The 25,279-nt window shown below is 51.8% G+C and overlaps 1 protein-coding gene across 1 annotated transcript in view; it reads right to left on the minus strand.

The window, feature by feature from the left end:
• GRK3 (G protein-coupled receptor kinase 3) overlaps window positions 1–24,863 on the minus strand; it is a 70,065-nt gene extending 45,202 nt beyond the window's left edge. The window contains exons 1-2 of the mRNA XM_083803756.1: window positions 24,492–24,863; window positions 8,407–8,483 (exon numbers count right to left, since the gene is read on the minus strand). Of these exons, the coding sequence (XP_083659882.1) occupies window positions 8,407–8,483; window positions 24,492–24,604 (190 nt within the window). The 5' untranslated portion in view covers window positions 24,605–24,863. The remainder of the gene's footprint in view (window positions 1–8,406; window positions 8,484–24,491) is intronic.
• Window positions 24,864–25,279: the final 416 nt, after the last annotated feature.

Here is a 25,279-nt window from a genome sequence, read left to right on the forward strand (position 1 = left end):
TTCTTCTGAAGCGTCCCAAGCCGTGCCCCGATCCCCGCTGTGAATTATTTAACACACCAAGCAGGCTGGGGGTGGGCTTCTGAGAACGGGCCTACACAGGTGGGGCTCTTCTTGAGGGAGGGGCGATCATTTCATGAAGACATGGAATAATTGTAGCATAAAATAATATGGAACAACAAGAGCAAAAGGGTTTTGTCCGGTCTCGGGTGCCAGCTTAGCAAGCCCTGTTCAGGACCTTAACCACTGTAAAGCACCCAACTGTTCCACAACGACATCTAGGAGGACTTACACTGTGGCTGGTATCAAAACACCAAACCAGTGGTGTTTAGTGAGTAAATACAGGCAGCGCTTAGTGAGGTAAGGAGGAGCAAAGCCACTGAAACAACAGTGACAGGGCGCAGATGACTCCCGCATGAATTTCAGAGCCTTCCTCGGCTTCGCCCCGTGCACTCGGAGAGAAGAAAGCTGCTGAGAGCTGGGGAGCCAGAGACAGATGGCTCTCCTCTGCAGACCTTCCCCTTCGAATCAAAGAAGTTACTGACAGAAGCACCCAGAAACGTTCAGAAGCGCTCTGTGCGTGTCTGACCCCAGCTACCCAGCACCCAGACAGGCGTGCGTCGCAGAGCAGGGTATTTCGGCGGCACTGGCTGGACATAACGCTGTCAGTGGAAACGGGCCAGGAAACAGAGAAGCAACTACCCTATAAGGTTACTGTGCTGCTCCCCTCCAGCCCGAGGATTCGGAGGTCCGACGGTGCTCATTACTCACCCCTGACACTGCACCAGTGACGTCCTGCAGCAAGAACCTCGCAGCTCTGGACGAATTCCCTGGGGGCTGCAAGCTGCACTACACACCGTTCTTTTACAGGGCAGATATTCGTATGGAACCATGAAAGCATCTGAAAGGCTTATAGCAAATACCCGTGTCTGTTCCCTGACCCGCAAATGAATTCCTAAGGCAACCGGTGGCCACAGCTCTCCTGTGTGTGTCTGCTCTGCAACTTTCTGGCTGCTGTAACTCTTAAAACCACTGCTGAAAGTTAGAAAACTTAACGGCTTCAGTAATTTATATTCTACTTACTGTATTCTTGGTACCCGAGCTTTTCTCCCCTTACTAATGAGTTATCCCACTGAGATGAATGAGTATTGCTGGCAGGACCGGAGAACCTGCTTCATTATTTGTACAGAGCTATGCAGGTAAATCTCATTAAAGTCGTTATTATGCCACGTTAAAGATGTGGAAAACTAATATTTACCTATTTCACAGTGGTGTTCTGAGGCTTAATTAGTCTGTGAATTGTTTCAAGACACATGGATAAAAACTCCACAGGAGTGCAACTGCTTCTGATTGACTGAGAAATTGCAGGGGGGAGGGAAATCGAGGTTGTGCAGTGTCACCACGTTCTGCACAAATAGGATATTGCATCAGAAGGGGGCTATGGAAGCTTAAGCGAGGGCAAGCGAATAGAAAAAAAAGTATTTAGAAAACACTATCTTTGGTGGGGAAGCAACCCACAAGGACGGGTTTGTAACATCCAAGTTCGAAGCTCTCCGCGTGGGTCTTTAACAGAGCCCGGTGCCCTGCAGACACCTCCCTACAAGCTTGGGGTTTACTCTCTGATGTGCATTTTTGCTGAAAACTTTGAACATCCGAGTGAATTTTCTTGGATAAAATTCAGATAACTTATAATTTGTCATCTATATACATCTACACCCATACATGTACATATTACACTTATCACCTGTCTCCTACAATACTGCTTCTGGAGTTCCAAGTTCCTAGAGTGCTTAGAATTCTTAATAACCAAACCCCAACACCGTGTAATTGCACTGCTCTCCTGAGACGAAGCCTGGTTTGCCCCATGGCTATAATTTTCCCAGAACTGTACTGTATATAAATGTTAATAAGTATCAGCATGTGTACATCATCTATTACGTGAAGGTCCAGAGGACTATATATATATTTTTTTTCTATTTTAAAGCCCTAACTTAATCTACAGTTCCACCAAGAATCAGACAACTGAGTGCCTTCAACACCTCCAAAAAGGAAGACATGGGAGCGTATCAGGCTGCATCCCAACAAAGAAATGCTCAATTATTTATGATCAGAAGAAAAAGAAAAACAAACACATACATTTTTTATAGTGACTTTGGATACTATTTGTCCCCGGACACACAAGGCAGACACCTCTGCCTGCAGGCAAAATGCAAATAAAGTCTGCAGCAGGAAGCTTCATCAACATCCCTCTCAACGATCTTCAACATAAGTCATGCAAGTGTCGTATTTATTTTACAATAAAATAAAACAAAAAGCATGCCGAGAGAAATGCAGCTTCCAGTAACATTTAAATTATGAGATAGAAACCAGATCTTAAAGCCAACACTAATTCTGTGAAGAAAACTCATGCAGCAAAGCCGAGGGGCTTGCAGCAAGGCTGTGAGCGTGCGCTTTCTCTCCCTTAGCATTCATGCTCCAGTCCGATGCAAGGGGAGTATCGCTGCGAAAGAACAGCTCCAGTGTGAACCATCTTACATGGATAGTTTCTGTTTCGGTTTACAATCGCACAGTTTCCGATATTTACTTGCGGTTTGGATTTTGCGTTGCTTTTAACCGATCACATGAACTGTCCAAGGAAAGCATGTGCTCAACGGGCTCACAAAAGAATCCTACGGACCATCCACAATCCAGGTTTTAGTCTAAACTTGAATTGAAAATAAGAAGTAACAGCAGAAAGAAGAAGATCGGTCTTAACAGTATTTTAAATATCCCTTTTTTGTTCGCCCAGCTACTTCCTGATTTTGACGGAGCCCACTTCTGCGCGGCGGCTGTCCTCTCCAGGTCCGAAAAGGAACCCCAGAAGAAAACCACTTGAATAAACAACCTGCCTTCTCGCTCTTGCAGAAACCCCTGCCAAGCGCGTAACTGTTTTCCCTATTACATGGCCGCCCATTATTTAATATCAATAAACCGGACCAGAGTAAAATAATCTCCGCGATACGAGCCTGGCGTGCACCATTACGAACAAGTCCGAGGCCAGGACGCTCTCAGCCAGCCAAGGCTCTCCCGCAGCCCATGCGTGCCCCTCGACGCTCTGGAAACTCTCCTGCTTTCCCCAGGTGGCTCCGCCAAGGACCCGCAGGGCTCGTGCCCGGCAGCCCCAGCCCGGGGCCTGGAGCGAGGCCTGGGGGCAGCGGCGGCGGCCCCGGCCCGTCCAGCAGCCAAAAGCCCAAGTGACTCGCTCTCCCCTCCGCCGAGTTTTATTGCTTTCGTTGTTATTTCCTCGGAGGACTATTTAATTAGTTCAAAATGCCAGCGGCACATAGATCTTACGCTTAAATTAAACAATAGCTTAAATAATGCTCCAGGGAGGTACTTTTCCCAGCCCGTTATTTTTAGGCATCGCGGGGAGCGCAGTGCGCCGTGCTGCCACGCTGCGCCGCAGAAAGAGGAAGAGCAAGAATGTTTTTCTCAACAGATTTTAACTCAAGATCCATCTAATCGTTAGCATCAAAATTCTGAAATAACGGAATATGATGGGTCCCTAACTAGAGAAACAAGCAACAGAAAGCATGATTCATTGCACTAAAAAAAATCTTTAGCTGTTCTCACCCTATTTTTTTTTTTTTTTTTCAACAGAAAGTTGTCACTGACAAAGCCGGAGGAAACACGAGCCAGAACGGTCAGGAGCGCATTTCCCTCTAACCGCAGAGGGCAGGCAGAAAAGTCCCTCCCCGCAGTTGCAGGTTGTCTGTGCAGAAGTGACTCTAAAATAGACCAAACGCTCATCTGCTCTGAAAACTCAGCTACAAAGCGACCAAAATACACGCTGGCTGTACTCGGCTGCAGCAGTACAAAGGGAGTAGATAAGATGCAGAGGGCCCCTGCCAGGAGCGGGATGTGCAGGCAGCAGCACTGACACGGGCGTGGAGCGCTCGCCCAGGGCTGGGAAGACCTCCAGCTTGGAGCCTGCCAATTTACGGGGACAGAAGAGAAAGTTAAGATCACTTCTTGCTATACAACAGCGGATGGCACATAGGAAAAAAAAAATTTAAAACTCATTTTGTCAATCACAGGTTTGTGTCAGTCAGTTCTTTTTGCAAGTGTTTTATTTCAAGACAATAAAACAGAAATTAGAAGGAGCTTCACGGGGGGGAAACAGCAAGTTATTTACTAAAGAAGGTGAAAAGCTCATACTTGCACATCCTGCGGCATGACCAGCTGCTGGGACAGCTAAAACATGTTCTGTTCTCACCCTGCCCCAGACCCAAACCCCACAGCTCTGTGTAACGGAGGAGAAGCCGAGAACGGCGCAGGCGAAGTGCCGTGTCCCACCACCCTACAAAGGGCCACAAGAGACGCCCTGGCCGAGCCCAGGCCGGGACCCGAGGCTGCAGGATGCCCCGCGCCCCTCTGCCAGCTCTGCCCATCCCCTGCCGGGTCGGTGCGATTTGCCAGAAGGTCCACAGCCAGTCACCCAACTATAACCGGCCAGAAGTTTGCTCCAAGGGATTCCACTTCAATGACCACAATGATCCTAAAGCGGCCGGATGACCTAATTCCCTGCGTTTGGCACTCGGCAGTTACACGTGCAGCAGCTACACCCTCCACGGCTCGTCCCCAAACTGCCCCAAAGGCAGCGTTTTACACCGCCCCCCCGCAGCGTAACCCACGAGGAATTTCGCATACAATTTCCACACGGCCGAGAAGCCGAGTAGATTCCGCATGTAAATTACAGATACTGGGATAGCAGAAAATGTCTTTTTTTTTTTTTTTTTCTGAAGCAAACACATAATCTGGTGTTGTAGCAAACAGGATGTGGTAAGAAGAGAACCAGCTCGAGGTGGTTACGCACCCCGCTCCGAGACACGCTGTACTTCCCCACGAAGCTTCTGCTGGGGAGGAAGCAGCTTCTGCGGGAGCAGCCGGCTGCGGGGCCATTAAGCGCTGCCAGAGCGTTGTGCTGGGTGGCTCTGTTATCTCCGAGGCCTCTGACTCATTCGGCGATTCTTAGAGAGTTCAAGATCATTCTGGAGAATCATTCCTGCGAACGGCCGTGCCACCTCCCGGGGAAGGGAGCGACCCCTTTGCAGAAAAAGGGGCCAAGAGAGGACAGAGGTGGCTCCGCAAATACCCCGAAGGCATCTCCATCCCCACAGGGGGACTGCCACCGAGTTCCCTGCCCTGGCTTTGGCGCTGGAGGGCAGAGCCCAGGTTTCGGTGCCAAAGCCCCTGCGGTTCCCTGGGGGCGGTGGCAGGGACCGTGGGCCCATCTTCTGCAGCGGGACCCGCAAAGCGCAGGTCCCACCAGGATTTAGGGGCTCACTAAGGATGAACGCTTGCAGCTGGTAAGCCCAGCGCAAGCAGGCTTATTACCAGCAAAGCATCCACCAGGAACGACTCCCTGCTCGGCATCAGGCAGACTCGCACCAGACAGCTGATCAAAGCCCTGTATTTTTTTATTTTTTTTTTTTTTTACATTTGAAAGGCCACTGAAAAACCAGAACAAACAAGGAACTGGAGCCGTAAGAACGAACTGTGGTCTGGAAAAAAAAAAAACAACACAGAAGTCCTCACCCACATCGCTCGCCAAAGAAAAAACGAGGTAGCTTGATGAAGTTTTGTATTCAGTATACGAAGAATGCTGCAGTGGGAGGCTGTCAGTGGGGCCAGCAGGGCGACTGCCCGCTCGCGGGGCCATCTCAGCCCCCAGCCTGCCCCTGTGGGTCCGGCAGGAGCCGAGCTCCCTGCACATCCCCACCACGAAGAGACGGCAGCAAGAGGGAAAAGGTGATTAGACTTTTAATTACCACACCGTATTGATTCTCACAGCATTTTGCAAAATGCTTGCCTAAAATTGAAGGTACTTTACCACAAGCAATTATGCTAATGTCTGGAAACAGAACCAATTTAATGGCAAAGAACAAGCTAGAAAACGCAATAAAATTCAAATGAACAACCACAGTAAGGAAATACAATATTTTCAAGTGCAATGCAAAGTCTTCTGTTGAAGACAGTTGCATGTTATCTTTTTTCTTCCCTCCTAAATCCCTCCTTGGAAGAAGCCAGCTTCAGACGTGACCCGGACTGCAGCCCAGCGACCACAGCAGCCCTCCTCGTGTCCAGGCAATGGAGCGTGAGGGCAGCTGGGACCGTAGCCAGGAGAGAGGAGGGGAAAAGCTCTCTGCACATCTATGAGCTAGGCGCCCCAGGATCTGGGAAAAAGCACATCCGGTAATGAAACCCTAGGCTCTACAATTCTAGGTTTGATAGCTACCAAAGTAGGGAAAATAAGAAGATAAAATCTTTCATTTCTTCCAGAGTCACTGTAATTGCTGTAACTTATCAGAATAACTGCAAGTCTTCACTGTTCTTTGGAACCAACTATTAATGAAAAGTATTCAATTACATAAATACAAATGTGTGTTGCATATAAGCTTTTCCATTCAACTTCAGTTTTTATTTTCAAAAAGACTTCTTCATTTCATTGCCACCACACAGAAGCAAACAGTTCAAGTCAACCTTTATGTGGTTGCTTAAAATTCCACTTATTTTGCAACTGCTGTGCTACAGCAATACATCGGTGATTCAGCACAGACCACTGAACTGAAGTGCATGCTGAAAGATGTCAGCACAAGCATACAAGATACCTACATACGTACAATAAACAACCTGCGGCCAGAACACAAAGTTGGTTTTTAGGCACAAAGATACAGACTACTCTTCAATTACTGTAATACACTGGAAAGCTTCATGAGACTTCTATGTACGCATACTTCAGACCCAAGCTTCCACAACCATCTTTGCAAAAAGCTGTGAAACTATTAATGACAACCTACGATACCATAAAAGAATAGCATTTACTTTAACTTGGCAATACTCTGATCACATTCCACAACACTCGCATACCTACCCACCCACACATCTCCAGCTGACCGAGTCCTCGACATTTCTGCTTCTGCCAGAAATAGAGACTGTCCCAAAGGGCACCGGCTTCCCTAGGAGGCAGCGCGCAGCAGCACCTTGCTCCCTGGCATTTGCTTCCACTGCTCGTTACGGTCTCCGTGTCCTTCAGACCAAAGCAGATCCATTGACCTCCTCAAGTCTTTCCAGCCTGTTTTATGATTTTGTCCCCATTTCGCAAGACAAGAGCTGGTGTATTATCCCAGCAGAAGGATGGCAACCCACTCCTAAAATCTACTGGACAAAGATTTCACAAGCCCCTCACGAAATCCCTTCCACTGCTTTACCGCCCATCCTATTATTAAAATACTAAATATTAAGAAAATAACATACTTTTGTATGTATGTAGCCTATAAAACAGGCTAACCTCACCATTTCTGCAACAACTTTTCTGGTTTTTATGACTGTTCGGCCTCACTTCTCTCTTTCATAGCCTACATAATGCCCTATTTCAGTACTTCCTTGTAGGTCGCGCCTAGCAGATGCTAAGTAAGGTCTGCTCACTGCCACTGCTCTCTCCTGGACTCTTTCCAGCAGGTCCATGTACGTTCTGTAGCCCGGTGCCAGGACTGAACGCAGCATTCTGCCAAGGAGGATTACTTTACGTGCCTCATGGGCTGCAATCCTGGTTTTATATTTAGTCGTGTGACCTAGCTGAGACGTCACAGCTTACTGTAACAAGCCGGCCTGTTAGAGATGCCTGCCCCATCAGTGGTTTTCCACCCTGCATTCGTGTCCTTACTCCTGCACAGGTGTAGAGTAGTACCTCTAGTTCATGCAGATCTTTTGTAGCCCTACCCTTGCCCTCAGTGTGGTTACAGTCGTCCTCGGCGTGCAAGCTGAACACGGAGGTTCCTCACCCCGGCACTGCACTGTTAACTACAGCACTGCGCAGAAGCTGTGCAGACTCACTGGATCCAGCCCTCTGTTCTCACCCCGAACCACTGTAACTGTTCCTCGGGTCAGCTTTCCCAGCAGCTCTGCCCCCGCACGCAGCAGTTTCACCCAGGCTCCCTTTCCCTGCTGCCAGCAAGAACACACGTCAGACAGGCAGGACAACACGCGTGGTATTTTTGCACAGCCGCTCCCTGACCAACAAGGCTTATTACCCTGTAGAAAAAAAGTCAAACTGATGTGACACATTATATTGTTGACAAGCCCATACCAAGTAATATAATTTTCTCCTACATGTTTCCAAGTAATTCAATTATTTTTCCAGTAGTTTTCCAGAACATGAAGTTAAGTTGACAAATTGCCTTGCTTCACTTTCTACCCTTTCGCAACATTTCATTCTCCTGAAGGCCTCTGTTTTACCCAGTCCTGTCCGTATTCCAGTATTCTTCAGACCACCTACCACACAAATTTCCTGCAACCGTTACAGAGAAGTGGCAGACAAGTCAACCTTAAAATTTTACAGGAGTAGCGTTTTATTGAAACACGACTTACCAATTTTCTGATGAAAGATCTTGTCGAAGGTTAATTCACCCCTTTCTTCAAGGTATTTCTGCATAACACTGCGGATACTGAAAGGGAAAAGAAAAAAAAGTTACTTGAAACTGCTTCTTTCAAACAAAACAGTCAACATACTTCGGGAAAAGGGATCGCTGCAAAGAAATGTCCACGTAGGAGACCCATGCCAAAAGCCGTGCCGCTGCCGAGCCGCTGCCCCGACCGCCGCACCGCCAGCCCTCCACCGAGCCGCAGCCCGTCGCTGCTGGACTCACGGAGTTCAACGCTGCCACCGATTTCATGACAATTCAACCTTTGCCTAGGAATACCTTTCCAAACATCACCTTACTAGCCTGAAATCAGAAATGGATTCTCAATACTATGATTTTATTAAGGTGGGGTTTTTTTTAAGGTTCTTGAAGTTTGAGGTACGCACACAGAAAGGCACTCTGTGCCCACTGTAAATATTAACGCCGGCACTTACTGATTGCAGAAGAGACACAGCCTACATCACGCAGCGTGATGTTCCTGGAGTTCCCATTCAACAATCTATATTACCTACGAAGGTTTGAAAATGCCGCAAGTGACTATAAATTGGACAAAAAAGCCACCAGAGGCTGCGCGTAGTTCCTGTGCTGTGTGCCACCACACTGCCGGGGGCACAGCAGCTAGGGAGGCTTTCCCTGGGTTCGCTTTTATCCCGGTGAGGAACTTGTGGCTGAACAGGAGGGGAGCACAGGACTGCCCCGGGGCTGGAGCACCAAACGCTGGCTGATTTCCCTCAAAAAGCGCAAGGTGAGCCCGGGGACGGGGCGGGCAGGAGAAGGCAGGGGGTCGCTGCACGTCCCGGGGAGCTGCTGGGCACCGCTTCGCCTTCCTTCTCGCACCAACTTTTGGCTTGCATCACGTAAAATGAATGTTCAAGGCAATTGAATCTACATCAGGCCGTTAACACTGCTATTGCCATCTATCATTTAGAAAATTAGCCAACAGGCTCCATTAGGGCCCCAGCTTGGCTGCAGTGCACTTAACATCTACTTTGCCTAATTTATAATGTCACCATCACTCATTTAAACCACATTAAAGATGATTTTCTTTATTTGCCAAGAAACGTCAATATTCATTTTAATATAATGGCCATAAAAATTTCATATGGGCAACGATACAGGTACATAAATTTTAAAATCAATGTGGCACGGCAGCGCTGTGTCTTGATAGAACAACTATATTGTGACAGTACTCAGCCGAAAGTACCCAACATTTTTGTTTCCCATTTTAAAATTGATATTTTCATTCATACTTGGTATTTTTATAAAACTAACCACCAACAGCCTGTACAACGTACTCACACCCTAAATAAGGTTATCGAAATCACTCGCATTTCTACAAAACTAAGAGTGAGCACCCACTCCTTGTGAAATGCAGATTCTGAAACTGACCGAGGGCCAGACGCAAGCCTACAGCAAAAGGCAATGAACTCCGAGGCCCTAAAGCCCAACCGAGGAAATTATTCTGCTGATAGTCCTCATGCATACCTTGAAGCCCCACATGAAGCACAGGCCCATGAACACCCTGACCCCCAGAGGCTGACCTCCACACCACGTTAACCGAGGACTGGGAGGGTTAAGCCCCGTTCATGGGCTCTGAGATTATGAATTATCCAGCGAAGAGCTTCCTAGCCATCTTTATTTGTTCATAAAAAAACTAGATCTGGTTTCTGAGTATTTTCACAACGTATAGAAAATACCGACTTCAAGTGAGCCCCGTTCCATGCTCAGAAAAAGCAAGGCAGTAAGAGAAAATGTATAACTGGCAGAACTACGGCCTTTGGCCCGTTCCATAGGTGAATTTTTGGAACACGCGTCCCAGCTTAGGCTGCTTACAAGGACGACCATAAACCTGCCATCCCGGCCCGCCCAGCCCCGGCTGCAGCACCAGGCGCCTCTCGTCGCTCGGCCCCAACGTCCTGTTCCCAGCTGCTCGCCAGACCGTTCCTAACAGAATGAGCCCTTCCAGTAACAAGGCCATGGGGCAAGCTTTCCTCCGCCGCAGCAAGTGCACGGCGAGAAATCACACCAGCATAGCCGAGCCCGGACAGCGTGTGAGCGAAGCGTCCAGGAAAACACCACGTAACGAGCAGACTGCTCCAGCACCTTTCCTTCTCTCCTTTGACATCCCGTGCTCCTGCCCTGATGGATAACATGTCAAAGGAACAAAACGTTTCCTCAGCTAAAAAATCGGAACAAATCTGTAAAGCGCTCGCAGGCTCCAGGAGCCCGCGCTGCATTTCAGCTTCTAAACAACAGACGCTCACCCCCTCAGAAGCATTTCTCCTTCTCCATATGAATAAATATGAATAAATTACATGGAATTGATTGCGATGATCCAAAACAATGACCTTCTAATTCTCTCGCAGAAATTCAAAGTAAAAATCTTAACGAGTTCAAGAGAAACGAAGCAGAGCCCATACATCCTTCGGATGGATGGAAAATTTTAAAATAGAGCCGAGCCCATTCCACAGACAGGAAGGAAGGTGAAGGTTCCTTCTCTGCGTTGCGTATTGACCCATTAGTTGCCCTACGGGTAAACAATCTGGGATTAAAAGCCGCATTCCACAGAAAAGTAGCCATTTCTAAAAGGCTTTCCAGATCCAAATATGCTTTCAGCGCAAGCAGAGCACTAATGTGACAAGGCGACTTTCTTCAGTTCATCCCAGTTCACCGCACGATCTGCCTTAACAGCAACACTCAAAATAAGCAGAAACAAAAGCTGCCTAAAAACGAAATCCAGGGAGACTCCGAGAAACAAAAGCATATCCGACTCTGCTAGAGAAAATCCTTTGGTCCATATATTTTATTTTTTTTATTTCAGAGAGGAAGAAAACAACACACGACAAAAAAAAAAATCGGGAATGCTCAGTTTGCTGTCCACACGCCACGAGAAAGCTGGAGTAACAGGACAAGTACGAGGGGAAATTGAAAGACGGGCTTGAAGCGCAGTGCGAAATGCCACCCTGGACACCTCAGCCCCAGCACCAGGACCCAGCACCGCAGCTTCCGCGCCGAGCTGTGCGCCTGGGCACAACCTGCCCTGCTCCCGAGGAGCCGCACCGGGGCCTAGCGTGAGATAGCACAGAGCACGGCATGGGGAGGACGTCTGGGGACGGGTTTTTTTTATTATTTTATTATAATCCATTCCGCATCTTGATCGCTGGCAACGCGAACGGTCCCACGTGCGCCGACGGGCGCTCCGCAGCGGGCTCGCGGCAGAAAGCTGCGCTCACAGAGGGGCACGCGGACAGCCCGCTCGGGTCTGCACGGCAGCCCAGGGAGCACGGGCCGCCCAGGGGCAGGCGGTACGACGGCCATCTGCGGGGTGACCAAGCTGCAAGCTCAGCGAGCAGAACAGGTCGGCCTCACCCAGCCGCCCCCCTGCCTCCCTGGCATAGGCGCGAGCCGAGGAACCCGGTGCGGGGAGCCCCAGGTGGCACCTGGGAGCCCTGGCAGGGCAGCCAGCATCCCAGTCTGTCACGGCTTGATCAAAGACATCCTCCGAAAAGCAATCCCCGCCGTTCAAGTATCTTCTATAATTAAAGAGCTCTCGCTGCCTACAGGCTCGCGGGATGGCGAGCTGAACAGGCTCGGACCCAGCGCGGCGCCAGGGCAGTGGCACGGCACACAACGCCCACTGGGAAACACATCTGGAGAACTCAGAAGAACAAAACAAACAAACAAAAAAAAAGAACGATGTGCTTTTTAACACGGAAAAGAACACGAGTATGGCAGGAGGACCACGTGCCCACCGTGCTCCCCCTCCAACAAGCAACACCGGACGCAGCAGAGCAGCGCGGGGCTGTGCCCCCCAGCCGCCCCCTGCCCGTGCCTGCAGCCAGAAGCACCAGCGGTGCCGCAGCAGCAGTCACGTCCACCTGCGACCCCCATAACAGACCAGTAACATCTGGCAGCTCCACCTGCACCCACAGCGACCAAACCCCAGCCCTTGTCGGGCTCGTGGCCACCGGCATCGGCCCAGCCCCGAGGGCTGAGCCCTGCAGCACTCCCGCGGGAGCCAGCAGGGCCAGCCAGCCGGGGGCACGACGGCCACGGGTGCGGGCGTAGGCAGAAACTAGAAGCTCCAGAGCAGAGTAAAATAAACAGCATTCACTTTGATAATTTCCTAAAAGTTCTGCTATTAATTTCGAAGATGCATGGATTCTGTCCCCGCAGGTTTATCGCACTAAATTATGCAGGAGTTCTTCTGAAAGCATCTCGCGCCTCGGAAATGGGAAGGGTGAAGAAAGATGCAGCGGTATGTATACACATGCATACTCTTTCTATTGGAACTAGATCAAGAAGCTACTTACCGTTGACCTTCTTACTACTGTGTCTTACAGGAGCTTTTAATTATTTATCATAATAGCGCATTATTTTTTCTTGCAAATCAATACGAGTTCAGATCGGTGGGATATTATCCAGAGCAGAAATGCCCACACCAGAGCTTGAAAAAAAAAAAAAAAAAATCCAGCCTTACTGCAAGTATTAAAGAATCATACCGACATTAAGAATGCAGTTATACTCCCTAATATATTCACTTATAAGGTGAAACAGAAAAAGGAGAACAAGAAACCAAAACAAGATGAAATGGCAGCTCTACAGGGACTGTCCTGCGGGGAGCACAGCTCAATGCTGAACTCTGCCAACATTTCCTGTATCATCTCGGGCAAGTCATAAACATCATCGGCCTCAGTTCCCCAGCCCGTAAAATGAAGCAGTGTTTCCTTTGCCCCTCTCTTTGCCAGTGCAGAGCGTGCATTCTTCAGGGCAGGTATCATCCCTCTGCCAGGTGTCCCGGCACACCGAGCTCCTGGCACACCAAGAACTGCTCTAGCGCTAATAAATGCTGCAGGAAAAGCGCTCGGTACTCAGCAGCTAAGCTCCCACTGCCTTCACCAACCTGTTGCACGCTCCCTTAGCACCCTCCTGCTCCCCTTTCAGCTCCCCACGGTGCCCCCGAGCCCACCCAAGAGCCAGACTTGCTCAGACCTCACCTCAGGCGAGAAGAAAGTCTGTAAGCCCCAAGTGTAAGGCTACCAGCGCATCACAAGTAACAGTTTCTCCTGAAACAGATTTGTACCAGTGTTTTGCAGAGCAGGCAGGAAAAAAGTCACGTAAGAGAAGGCAACAGGGAGAAGGAAGGAGGCGTCCCGACATAAAACCTGCACGATGGATTGCTAAAGGTGCTCGGATTTCCTCATCGCATGCGCACCCCAAAGCAGCCCCCCAGCAGCAGAGCAGCCCCTGGCAAGCTCGGGGTGGCCCCCCCCGAGCTGGGGGGCAAGCACGGGGGGGCAGGCACTGCCTGCTGCCTACGGGAAAGCCGTCAATGCCCCGCGGACACGCAGCCCGCTTCATTTGGCTTCCTCTCGGACTTGCACCCAGTTCGAAGTTCATTACGGGTTAATGCTGCTCCAAATGGTTTTGTTCTCAGTCACTGTAAAATGTGTTTTACACATCGCAACTTCTGGTCAAGCAATTCACCAGGCAAAGTAAATTCCCAGCCTATAATGCCAGCAAAGACTGCTACGGTGTCTAATCTGATCTACTTATCTATTACTTGTAAAATTCCCTATTTGAGGAGGAAACAAATCATTGGAAGACCATGAAGACGTTTTTGGACAACAATGAAATAACACGGAAAATATATAATCCTTTCATTCCTTTCCTTCCTAGCATCCACTACTACAATAACCCTGGCAGCAACGCAATATCCAATTGACTTAATTATTCTAACAGAGAAATCAAAGTGATCATTGGTACTAAATTAATTAGCGCACATGCTCGTTCTATTCTTCGTCTCCTCAGCTGATGAACAGAGCAGCAAGGAGTGAAAGGAAGCCGCCTCCTCCGTCCCCGTGCACACAGCACACACCCGCGCCCCAGACCTCACACAGGACTAGGGCCGGGCTCTGCCTTTTGCTGTCCCAATTGCACCCGCCTCTATCCCATTTCCCGTCTTTGCACGCTCTGTAAAGTCTATGCTAAGCACGCTCCTGAATCACTTAACTGCAGCGAACTACTGCTCTTACAATTGTCAAGGGTGATTAACAACATTTCCTACCCAAGAACCCTGTTTGCAGGGGAAGGGATTAAAGCAGGGAACGTTCTGCCACCACCCGCCTCTGGTGTGTGCATCTCATCCAAGAGCCGAGGCAGCTTCACTTATGCAAATGGTATTAATGGAGAAAGTTTACAGCCAGGGAGCCAAAAGCAAGAGCTGTGTAGCTATGATTTCAAATTACACACTCGTGTTCCTTAAGGATCATCTACATTATCACTGCTGAAATCTGAAACTAATATAAAAGCTTCTAAGCACATGCATTTTTCAGGAATAATTACACTGAATTGTAATGTCAAGGACTTGCCCTTCCACCAGAACGCTGCCACTGAGAAACTGCAAGAGAGAGAAATTGGAATGAAATCACATCTCCTCGCTCCAACGGCAATTAAGCTATTTGTCAATCATAATGTTTGGCTTTTTTCAAAAACAAATACAAAATTATTCATGTGCCAATTTAAAAAAAACTTTTCCATGCCTATAAAATGTTTTAAATTTTCTTTAGAAGTAGCATTCAAGCATAAAGATTGACTGACCTACCTAAACTACAGCCCACGCTGGCTGAAACACACTGCACCTGACTGATTTATTTATTTATCATCTCAGGATGCGATTTTACAGAGACTTAAATGTTTATCTGCGCTACCCAAATTCATCCTGAAGTTGCCAAAATTGACCCAAAGATGCCAACCCGAAGGCCGCTGAACTATGACCATGCCAGAGTCAGCAAGTACATTGCGAAGCAACGACAGAATGGCACAACGCCATTATGGACAACCGTTTTTTCTTTAATAAGTGCATTAGAAAAATTTAGCAATGTTAAGACGTATCAAAGGTGAAAAGGTCAAGAAATATCTGGCCCGAGAACCAGATCTTTCAAGAACTTTTTTAAACCAGTTAGAACTAACAGAAACGTTCCTGTATTTCTTCTCCCCCCGAGGAAACAACCCTCTTTAAACAAGCGAGCATCCCTCCAGAGTCCTGCATCCCAAGCACCACAGCAGAACAAAACAAAAAAGCGTTAAATTGTCTTCACCGAGTTTTTGCACTTCGTCATGTGTTTTAAGCTCACGGTTATTCTTAGGTTCCAAAAGTAAGGGAGATGCAAGCAAAGGAACCACGTTAAAATTGATCATCAGAACAACTAGGAAAGGAGACGGGAAAAAGCTGGGGTGACAAAATGGAGACAGAGAGAGATGCAGAAGCATTTAAATAAGAACACAAACAGAATCTGAAGGAGAAGACGTGGGGAAGCCAGGCAGGGGATTTAAGAAAACAGCAGGCATAAGGAGGCTCAGAAAGGAAAGTCACCTCCCCGGCATGAACTCGGACACCCCGATAATCCAACAAGGGCTGGGAACCAAAACCAGCAAAGCCAGAGCGCTGAGCAGGAGGGCACAGCAGCAGGAGCGACGAGGTCGCCGATCTCAGAGGCCATGGAGAAGGTGGCAGCTTGATGGCACGGAAAGTGACACTGGGGAAAGGCAGGAACCACCACGGTGTGACCAAAGGGCTGGCACGGGACAGGGGACAGGCAGGCTGGGACAGCGGGACAGTCACCCGTGCCTCGCACCAGACTGACGAGACACCTTCAGGGCTACTTCAGTCAATGTAAAAGATCAGGAAAGATGACATTTTCTGCATGGAAGTGAGCCCCAAGGAAGGAGCAAGACCAGAGGTGTCCTGCAGGACTCCTGTCACAGGAGACGGGACAAGTGGCACTGGCAGAGAGATGTGGGCAACGTGTGGCAGTGAGGTAGCGTGGGTGGGCACCCGTCGGCATGGGACAGACCGACTGACCGACCGCTGTCCTTGCATGGGACTGACGGACAGACCGACCGACTGCCATCCCCCACCTCTGCCCCACAGCCAGCGCAGGGGGCAGCTGAACGCGGCTGCTCCTGACCGTGCCCCGAGCCCACAGCAGGCCCCTTCCAGCAGGCCCTGACGCTCAGGAGCACAGCTCCCCCAAAACCAAGACCCACGATCCTCACACAGCTCCCCCAGAACCAAGACCCACGATCCTCACACAGCTCCCCCGGAACCAAGACCCGCATTCCTCACACAGCTCCCCCAGAACCAAGACCCACACTCCTCACACAGCTCCCCCAGAACCAAGACCCGCGTTCCTCACACGGCTCCCCCCAAAACCCAGACTCGCGTTCCTCAGCGCACACCTTCCCTTCGGAAGGGAAGGCAGGGATGCAGTAACCACAACAGCAGCTGCACGGAGCTGGAGGCTGCGCTTGGTGCCTTCGTACGGGGCGTCTCCTCCGAGGTCTGCAGCGTTCAGGATTTTATCGGATTTCAGGGCAGGGAAAGGATGCTGGGGGCTCCTCGCTCAGCAGTGCCACAGGCCGAGGTAGCAGCTCCCAGAGGGGCACCAGCACCGCTCACCCTGCACAGCACCACCAGGCCCCGCAGCCGGGCACCCTGCCCCTTCCCGTCCTTCCCCAACAGGACACAACACGCTGTGAGGGCAAATTCCTGCACATGGGAATGGACTGGGGGATCTGGATGGAAGCAGCTTCTCCTAACGCTCTCAGAATTTATTTTGTATCTTTATGCAAGGTGTGTTTGTATGGGTGTTTATTTGGTACTGGAACGATTTCCTTGGAGAAACGAGTAGGCATGGGGTGAAGCTCTTCACATGGAAAACAGCTGTATTTTCTAAGGCGAGAAACTGCTGCTGTTACGTCAATTTAATTCAACTAAATTATGTGATTCGCTTAATGCACCTGACAGGTTCTGATAGGCTTTTTTCTAATTTTATTAATCACCCAAAAAACATTATTATCGATAAGAAGCTTAATCCAGCCCATTCCACATGACTTCACCAGAACAGAAGCTAAGTTAGGGCTGCATACATTCATGTCCCGATGCCAACGTCCCAGCGTTTCGCTGAGAGCACCCCGCACTGAGAGGGCCCTGCGCAGCACCCACACGGGAGCAGGACCCCCGGCCAGCCCTCCGCTCGTCCCTCGGGTTTCAGCAAGGGAGCAGGAGCCTGAGCGCCGATCTCATCCCACATTGCCCTCGTTTACCTTTTTTCTTAATTAAAGCAACAATACCCGAGGGAGGGTCCGTGATTAGAAGCACACGCCTCAGGTCTCAGCAGCCCCGCAGGGGACGAAGCCAGAACACCTCCGGGCAGGTCCCTGCGCTGTGCCACACGCTGAGCCCGCCGGGGCCTCCCCGTCTACCTGAGCCTCGTGAAACCCGCCTTCAGCTCCTGCACCTGCCGCACAGGCTCTGCACGAGCACAGGTCCGTCGTTTGTCTTCTAACAGGCTTAGCTTCTGCTCTACATGCTACAGATAGCACTGGTGCCCTTCTTCTAGGCTATTATCTGTTGCCTATCAGAGCTGCAAGAGGCAGGACCCCCCCTCGCCGTGCACTGCATGGGCCCCATCCTTCAGCCAGGCCCGGACCCTGCAGGTCCCACTCCTCACCGCCACCGTGAGACGTGCCCACGCGGGGCAGCGAGAGGCAGGCACGGCCAGCAGCAGCCCTTCTACGTGGGCTCCATCCCCACCGCCCTCCTAGGAGCCCTACTGCTGCCCAAATCCTGCAGTCCAAGGCCAGCTCGAGAGAAAAAGCGATCGGGCTTTCTCAGCAGCCCTCGGTTCCCGTGCGTACACCAAACTACGCCAAGAAAGCCATCTTTTCACTGCCTCCTCCACCGAGCTTCTACTGACAACAAAGTTCGGAGGTTGAATTTCTGAACAAAACGGTTTTTAGCTACCCTCCCCCTGGACAGTTCACTGTACTCCACAACAAACACACACGTTCAGCCTTTCTCATAACGGTACTTCAGCACAACCCCAGTTTTCCCCCTCCTCAAACAGTCACCTATGAATATTCAAGCACGCCTTTTCGCCCAAGCAATACACAGATTCCAAGACAGAAGATAAGCTCCAGCCTGCGTATTTCATCATTTCTGAATATGTAAACCAGCCTTTCAAATACATCCATTACTGTGAATTGCACTAGACTAAATGCAAAATGGCTTTCTTCATCGTAACCAGCAATAGTAATTCAATGCTTTAAGAAAATAAGGAGATAAAAAACACCGGGATAATCCAGGATACAACACAAGCCTAAGGGGCAAGTGCTGCTCTCTGAAATCCTGCTGGACAGCGCTGCCACCGGGGGGGCAGGGGCACGAAAGGCACGCATGGGTATCTCAAAAGCAACAGGTATTTTTAGCACCTAAAATCCGAGCAGATGCTCTGCTGTCTTACTGAGGTGAGAAGACACTCGCCATCCCAGAAATACTAGCTGCAGTGCGTTAGGAAGTGCGGTGCCATGGAACACACTCAGGAAGGCAGCCGTCCGTTTCAAGCAGACACCTAGAGAACTCCTGGATGCTCCGCTGAGCTGGGACGCTCTGACCTTGGCACGTACAAACCCACAGCGCTCGTCCCAGGTACATGTTCACGTTGGGATCACCTCCGGCACCGATCCTCATTCCCCAAACGCTCGCCTGGTATACACCACGTGTTCAGGCATCTTCAGCTCTGAGCCAGTTTTACTTCCTTTATGCCTTGCTCAAATGTTCAGTTCAAACGGTGGGGTACCGTATAGCTGCAAAATATTAAATTGGTTTACAGCTGGAATATAAAACCGTCTAGTTCAAATCCTTTTTCCTCTACAGTTTCACAAATTACGTGTCAATGAGGCTACTTTGAACAGTTTAAGTGTCCAGAATGCTCTTTTAATTTCTTACTTCAGCTTCAAATTTTTCAATTAAATGTTTAGGAAGTATTGGAAATGGTATAACAATACCAAGAAACGGTCTTGCTTGACAGTAAAAAAAAAAAAAGCTAAACATCAAGCAAAAGCCTAAGCTGTTTTGAAATTTTAGAGAACCAAGCTTCAGAAGTGCTAGTAAAATGAATCACAGCCACCACCGCTCCAAGCAGACGGAGCGAGTCTCAGTGAAGCACCACCGCCTTGCACAGCCGAAGTCACCGCGGCACAAATTCATCCGAATTAACCATCAGGCCCCTAATCCTCCCCACCGTCAACTATTCAATTCCGCGTTCAGCGGCAGCATTTCTGCGTACAGACCAGCAAACGCACGAGCCTTTGCAAAATCTGGGCCTAGCCCTGCTGTGAAAACAGGAAAGCAGCACTTCTGAAGACTGCATTCACATGGCGAGGGAGACACACAGCACTTCCTGGAAGCGCCGCGCTCTCTGCACAAGCCGCATGTAAAGCAGGGTTTCTCTGGCGTCAGCACCACCCAGGGCACGCTGTTAGCCCCCCGCCGTGCCGCGGCACAACAAGGAGGCATTCCGGTCCCATGCCTGCCATCCTCCTGGCTGAGCGAATGCAAACGGATGGAGAAAGACAGACGGGAAACAATACCGGCAAACACGACGGCGCCACACCAACACGCCGGGCACTGGCAGATTAATCACAGTCAGATTTCATCAGCTTCAAAACAGACGAGCGTTTTCGTGAGGGATGCAGGGGAGAAGTTTGGCAGACCCAACACAACCGGGCAGCGTGGGCCAAAGCAGGAGCGAGGGGAGGTGGCAGCACCCGGCCGCTGCAGCCCTCGGACACCCCGACGGGGAGCCGGAGACGCTGGGTGATCCGGGTGCTACCTGCAGAGCCCCGCCACCCAACACACGCAGCTGATGCTTGAAGCCCCACAGACAAAGCAGCACCTAAAAAGATGCAAACAAAGGGATGACATGAGCGTAGTAGCAACAAATGCGAAAATTACACGAACAATTGTCAGGAAAATTTTCCCAGAGACAGCACTCTAAATGAATAAGCATAACAAGAAGGCGTTAGACAAAGCCGGAGAAAATAACGTCAAAGTAACCGAGACTGGCAGCGGAGCGGCAGGGAGGAGTTCTAGCCTTTAACTTGGAGATGCCGCAGAAGTTTGAGGAGGCCCAAGAATACGCTGAAGGACACATCAAGGAAACAACTGAAACCCAGAGAAAGAAGATGGTAACGCCAAGAGAACAAAACTGAAAAAGCGGAAGCAGTACAGGGCCGAGCAATGACTCCTCACTCCTAGTGGGAGGACATCGCTTGGGTTTTGATAACGCTCAGCACTGCAACAGGAAGAAAGCAAATCACAAACAGCTCAGGGTGGAATTGGAAAAGGAAAAACAACCCCTGTGCATTCAATAAACCTCCAAAACAAGGTAGTTGGGATAACACTAGGTAAGAAAGCAAAGAGCACAGGGGTCCCATTCTTTGGCGTGGAAAATACCTCTAGAGATAAATCGAAGTTGGGACGGTAATGAGGAAAAATATCACAGTTAGAAGCGTGACTTCAGAGAAGGAAGCATCTGCAACATGTTTTTTTTTCTCCTTTTCCCAGAGGGGCGGGATTCAGAGGAAGGTAGGAGACCAAATAAGAGATCCGTGAGAAAAATAAGAATTCACGGGAAAGAGCGGTAATTACTGAAGCAGCAGGTTAGGAGAGGAGAGACGAGACGAGAAACATCTACCACACAGCGAGAGAAGTGGGAGAGAAGCCTGGAGAGATGCATGGTCTGTTTTGTTACCATGCCCTTGGTATTTGTACACCGAAAGCACCCGAAGCTCAAGTGACGTTTATAGCGAGGAAGCTTTTAACGTTAACTATCTAATTTCCTGGACTATTTTTCTCTACCTCACAATATGCAAATCCTTTTTTCAGAACAAAGAAGCTGTTGGCAAATAAGAAGAGCTATTATCGTTTTCTTCCACACCCTTTGACCAAAATAAGGGAAATCAAAATTGCGCATGGAAAAGGGAAAGAGTTCAGAAGGCTGCTGAAGAACCTAAAAAATAAGAGCGCAGTTCATTGACTCCTTTCCTCCCAAACCTAAAATGTTTGACAGCAACTCTGCAGAAAAGATTAGAGCTTGGTATTTGCTTGTCTTTCAGTATCTATGTCTTCCTTCTCATTTTAGGTCCTGTTTCTGCAGGTCATTCTGCCTTTGAGAGCCCTTCTGTCCACCCATGCAGATCAGCTGGCAAAAGGATCTTACAGGAATGTGAAATGAAAAGATACCGCAGCTCTTCCAGCTCTTGGCAGGGCTCTCAAGGAGGAAAGGAGGAAACACAGAAAGGAAGGAAAAGCAGATGACAGAGGATGGAAAAGGGGTTGTTTTGGTGTTTAAAAACAAAACAACAAAAAAAGAAACAAAAAAAACCACCACCACTAAGCCTCTTCCTAGGCACGCTTGTCTCATTAGCGTTTTCTGCCCTCCTTCTTCCCAAGCCACCACATTTAACAGTTTCGGTGCACAAACAGCCTGAGGATGCTTCGTGTAAACTCACCAGCAACCAGCCCCTCGGCCAATAAACTCTTCACCCTCGGAGTTTATTTGCTGCTAAGCCTTGGCCTGCAGCCCCGGAATTTATCCCGCCTGCACTACAGTTACTGCCTTAGGAACAGAAAGACCCCCCCCCAAACCTCCACCGCGGTGAGCTCCCTTACTTCTTTTAGCATCTCGGCGAGACAAAACGGTGCCAGCAGGTGCACGGGGCTCCAGCACAACAGCCGCCGGCGGCGGGGCGGTGAAACCTGTGCAACTGCTGCTGGAGGAGACAACGCCGGGGCACGCGGCGCTGCCTGCCGGGGATAAACCGACCCCTCGCGTCCCTGCAAGGCGAGCGCTGCCCTCGGGCCGAGACCTTTGTTTGCACGCCGGGCACAGCAGGTCAGGGCCCCCCCCGTGTCCCACGACAGCCCCCAGCCCCAGCCCTCAGCCCGGCACTACGAGCGGCTCTAACACAGGCACAGAGAAATGAAAAATCCACTTGGAGAAAGCGTTTGACTTCAAGCCCGTGTAAGAGGAGACCTTCTGTGCGTGGTGGTGCTTTTCTACTGTTACTATATCAACCTGCATTTAAGCAGCTGATTTATATAATTTTAAAAGGATCCGCTTGCCAGTAACACACAACATTTAAGTGTACCCGACACACCACGTCTTTTTTAATGAGAGATTGAGGAAAAAAAAAAAAACGAGCAGAAACCAGCCCGAAGACATCTGACACCAGAATAACGGTCACAATTTCCTACTGTGTGAGGAAATCCCTGCTTTCAGTTAGACGCTGAGAAGTTCAGTCATTTCAAGCAACCTCGAGCCGTTTGTGGTCCCAGGCTTAGGTAAGGCTCTGTTCTCATTTCTGCCGGCGCTTCCTCCCGTTCGGCAGCCGGGGGGCCCGGCGCGGCCCCTGCCCCAGCACCACGTTCAGCTCCGAGCCTCCCCCTGGGTCCAGGCTCCCGCATCCCTCACGACACATCAGTCCGGGGGGACTGCAAGCAATCATTTTCTTTCAATACTTCGCGCAATTTGCAAACGGGTTCTTCCACACGCAGCTCCGGGAGCCGCCACACGAACGTTTCAGCCCCACAACCCCTCACCTTCCTCCTACTCCACAAAACTTCCCGTTGCACCTGGCTGCCGCTGCCCTCCCTGCGGAGCCCGACGCCACCGAGGCACCCCACGGGGCGCCGGGAAACCGCCTGGGCTCTCCCAAACGCAGACCCCGGGGAAGGAGAGCAGCAGGGTGCAGGCTCCCCAGGCCTCGCGCCGTGCCACGAGGCAGCCGGGTGCCCGCTGCAACAGGCAGCACCACCAGCACCGAGCGAAGCACCGCGAGCAGCCAAAGCACCGGCACGCGTAGAGCTGCGAGCGCTCCACGTACAGCGTGCTGCACCTAGGGTTAACTGCAGAGGTTACATTACACAGACATCGATTATCTTCACCAATATTTACACACGCCAGGAGAAAAACAGGCACCTTCACCTGCCCAGGAAGCCGCCTCTAACTGGGTTTGCAAACCCAACTTCCTCGGCCGAGGTTTCGAAGCCTCTGCAAGCACCGCGGAACCTGCACGCCACCCACGACCCCTGCCCCTCCGCTGCCCCCGCGCCGCAGCCTCACGGCACCGCCGGGAACCCAAGCAGCAGGGCAGAGAAACGAGCGAACAAGTGGGAAGAGGGCTTCGGCAATCCCTCGCTCGCGGCAGGCAGCTAGGCCACCGTCAGGCTTGCAAACTGCCCACACATCCTGCAGTAAATTTTGTTTTAGGATTTTTCTGTCGTAGCGCCTTGCTTGCTGACCAAATATCGAGTTTAAACGCATATACGTACGTGCACACATACAGCCACAAAAGGGGAGAGAAAGCCTCCTTTGAGGCTGAGGAACAAACAAGCGAGGCTCAGGTGATTTTATAACGTGTGGAAACCGGGGACCGCTGCGCAGAAGGGAGGCCGGTTTCACCACCGGACCCCGCGGAGACCCCAGCCCCGGGGACACCCGCGGAGCCCCGGGGACGGAGCCGGCCACCAGCCGAGCCCCGCGCTCGCCGCCGACACCTCTGCTCCGTGAGCTGCTTGCTAAGAGCCGAGCCCGTCCTTCCCCGCGCCTCGCCGCTCTGCTGTCACACCTCATGAAGCATCAAAAATAATAGCTCTGCAGAGCAAAGCGGCGAGAAGCGCCCCGTTCGGCTCCCGTTCTCTTCGGCCCCACCGTTGGACACCTCCTCACCCGCCGGGCGAGGCGTGAGGACCAAATCAGCACCGGGATTTGGGCTTTTTTTTTTTGGGGGGGGGGGGGGGGAGAAGCAGGATCCTGCACATCTTCCCATCCACGTACCGAAATAAATAAATAAGCGGCTAGACAGAGAGGTAAATAAATAAATACCCCGCCCCACAACTTGCTTCCCATACGCGCCCCAGGCCGGACCCCCAGCCCCTGACCCCGACCCCAACGGGGGGGCTGCGGCGGCGGCCCCGGGCACGGCGCGGCCGGGCTCCAGCGGCCCGGTACCGGCACCGGGGGCTCCCCGCGGGCTGCGAGCGGCACCGGGGGCTCCGGAGGGCCGGCACCGGGGGCTCCGCAGGGCCGGCACCGGGGGGTCCGGCGGGGGGGGGAGAGCCGCGGCCGGGCCCCCTCCAGCCTCGCCGGGGGGCGTCCGCGTCGGGGGCCGTGCGGGCGGTACCTGGGCTCGGGCAGGGTGATCTTCTTGCTGGCCCTGGCCGCCGGGGTGCTCTTGCTCTTCTCCATCGCCATCAGGTAGCTGACATCGGCCAGCACCGCCTCCAGGTCCGCCATGTTCCCGCTCCCGCCGCCGGGCTGCAGATGGAGGCTCCGCCGGGGGCAGCCGCCCCCGGGGCGGGGGGTGGCGGCGGGCGGGCGGGCGGGCGGGCGGCGGCGGCTCCGCCGAGCGCCTCCCGTGTGCGAGCGCGAGTGTGCGAGCGGGTGTGTGGTGTGTGTGTGTGTGTGTGGGAGCGCGGGGGGGCCGCCCTGCGCACCCGGGGCTCGCCGCCGGCCCTGCGCGCCCTCAGCCCGCGGCCGCCGCGGCGGGCGGGCGGAAACCCCCCCCCCCCCTCCGCGGGCCGGGCCGCGCCGCCCCAGCCGGGCCGCGCCGAGCCGAGCCGAGCCGCAGCGCCCCCCCCGGCCCCGCCGCGGCCGCGGGGCCCCCTCAGCGCCCGCCCGCCCCCGCCGAGCCCATGGCGGCAGCGGGGCAGCCCGGCGCGGCCCCCCCCCCCCACCCCCCCCGCGCCCCGGTCGCAGCCCTACGCGGCCGCCGGGCCCCCGCGGCTGGGCCCCGCGGCGCCGTGCGGGCAGCTCGGGGCAGGGCCGCGGGGCTGCGCGGCCATGGGGCTGCGGCGGCGGCGGCGGAGCGGGGGGAGCCCGGCGGGCGGGGGGGGGGGGGGGGCTGCGGCGGCGCCTGCGAAAATCCGGACCTGGAACCGGCGGCGGTGGCCGGGGCGGGGAGGGGGCAGC

The sequence above is a fragment of the Anser anser genome (genome assembly GCF_964211835.1).
Source record: "Anser anser genome assembly, chromosome: 18".
Lineage (NCBI taxonomy): Eukaryota > Metazoa > Chordata > Aves > Anseriformes > Anatidae > Anser > Anser anser.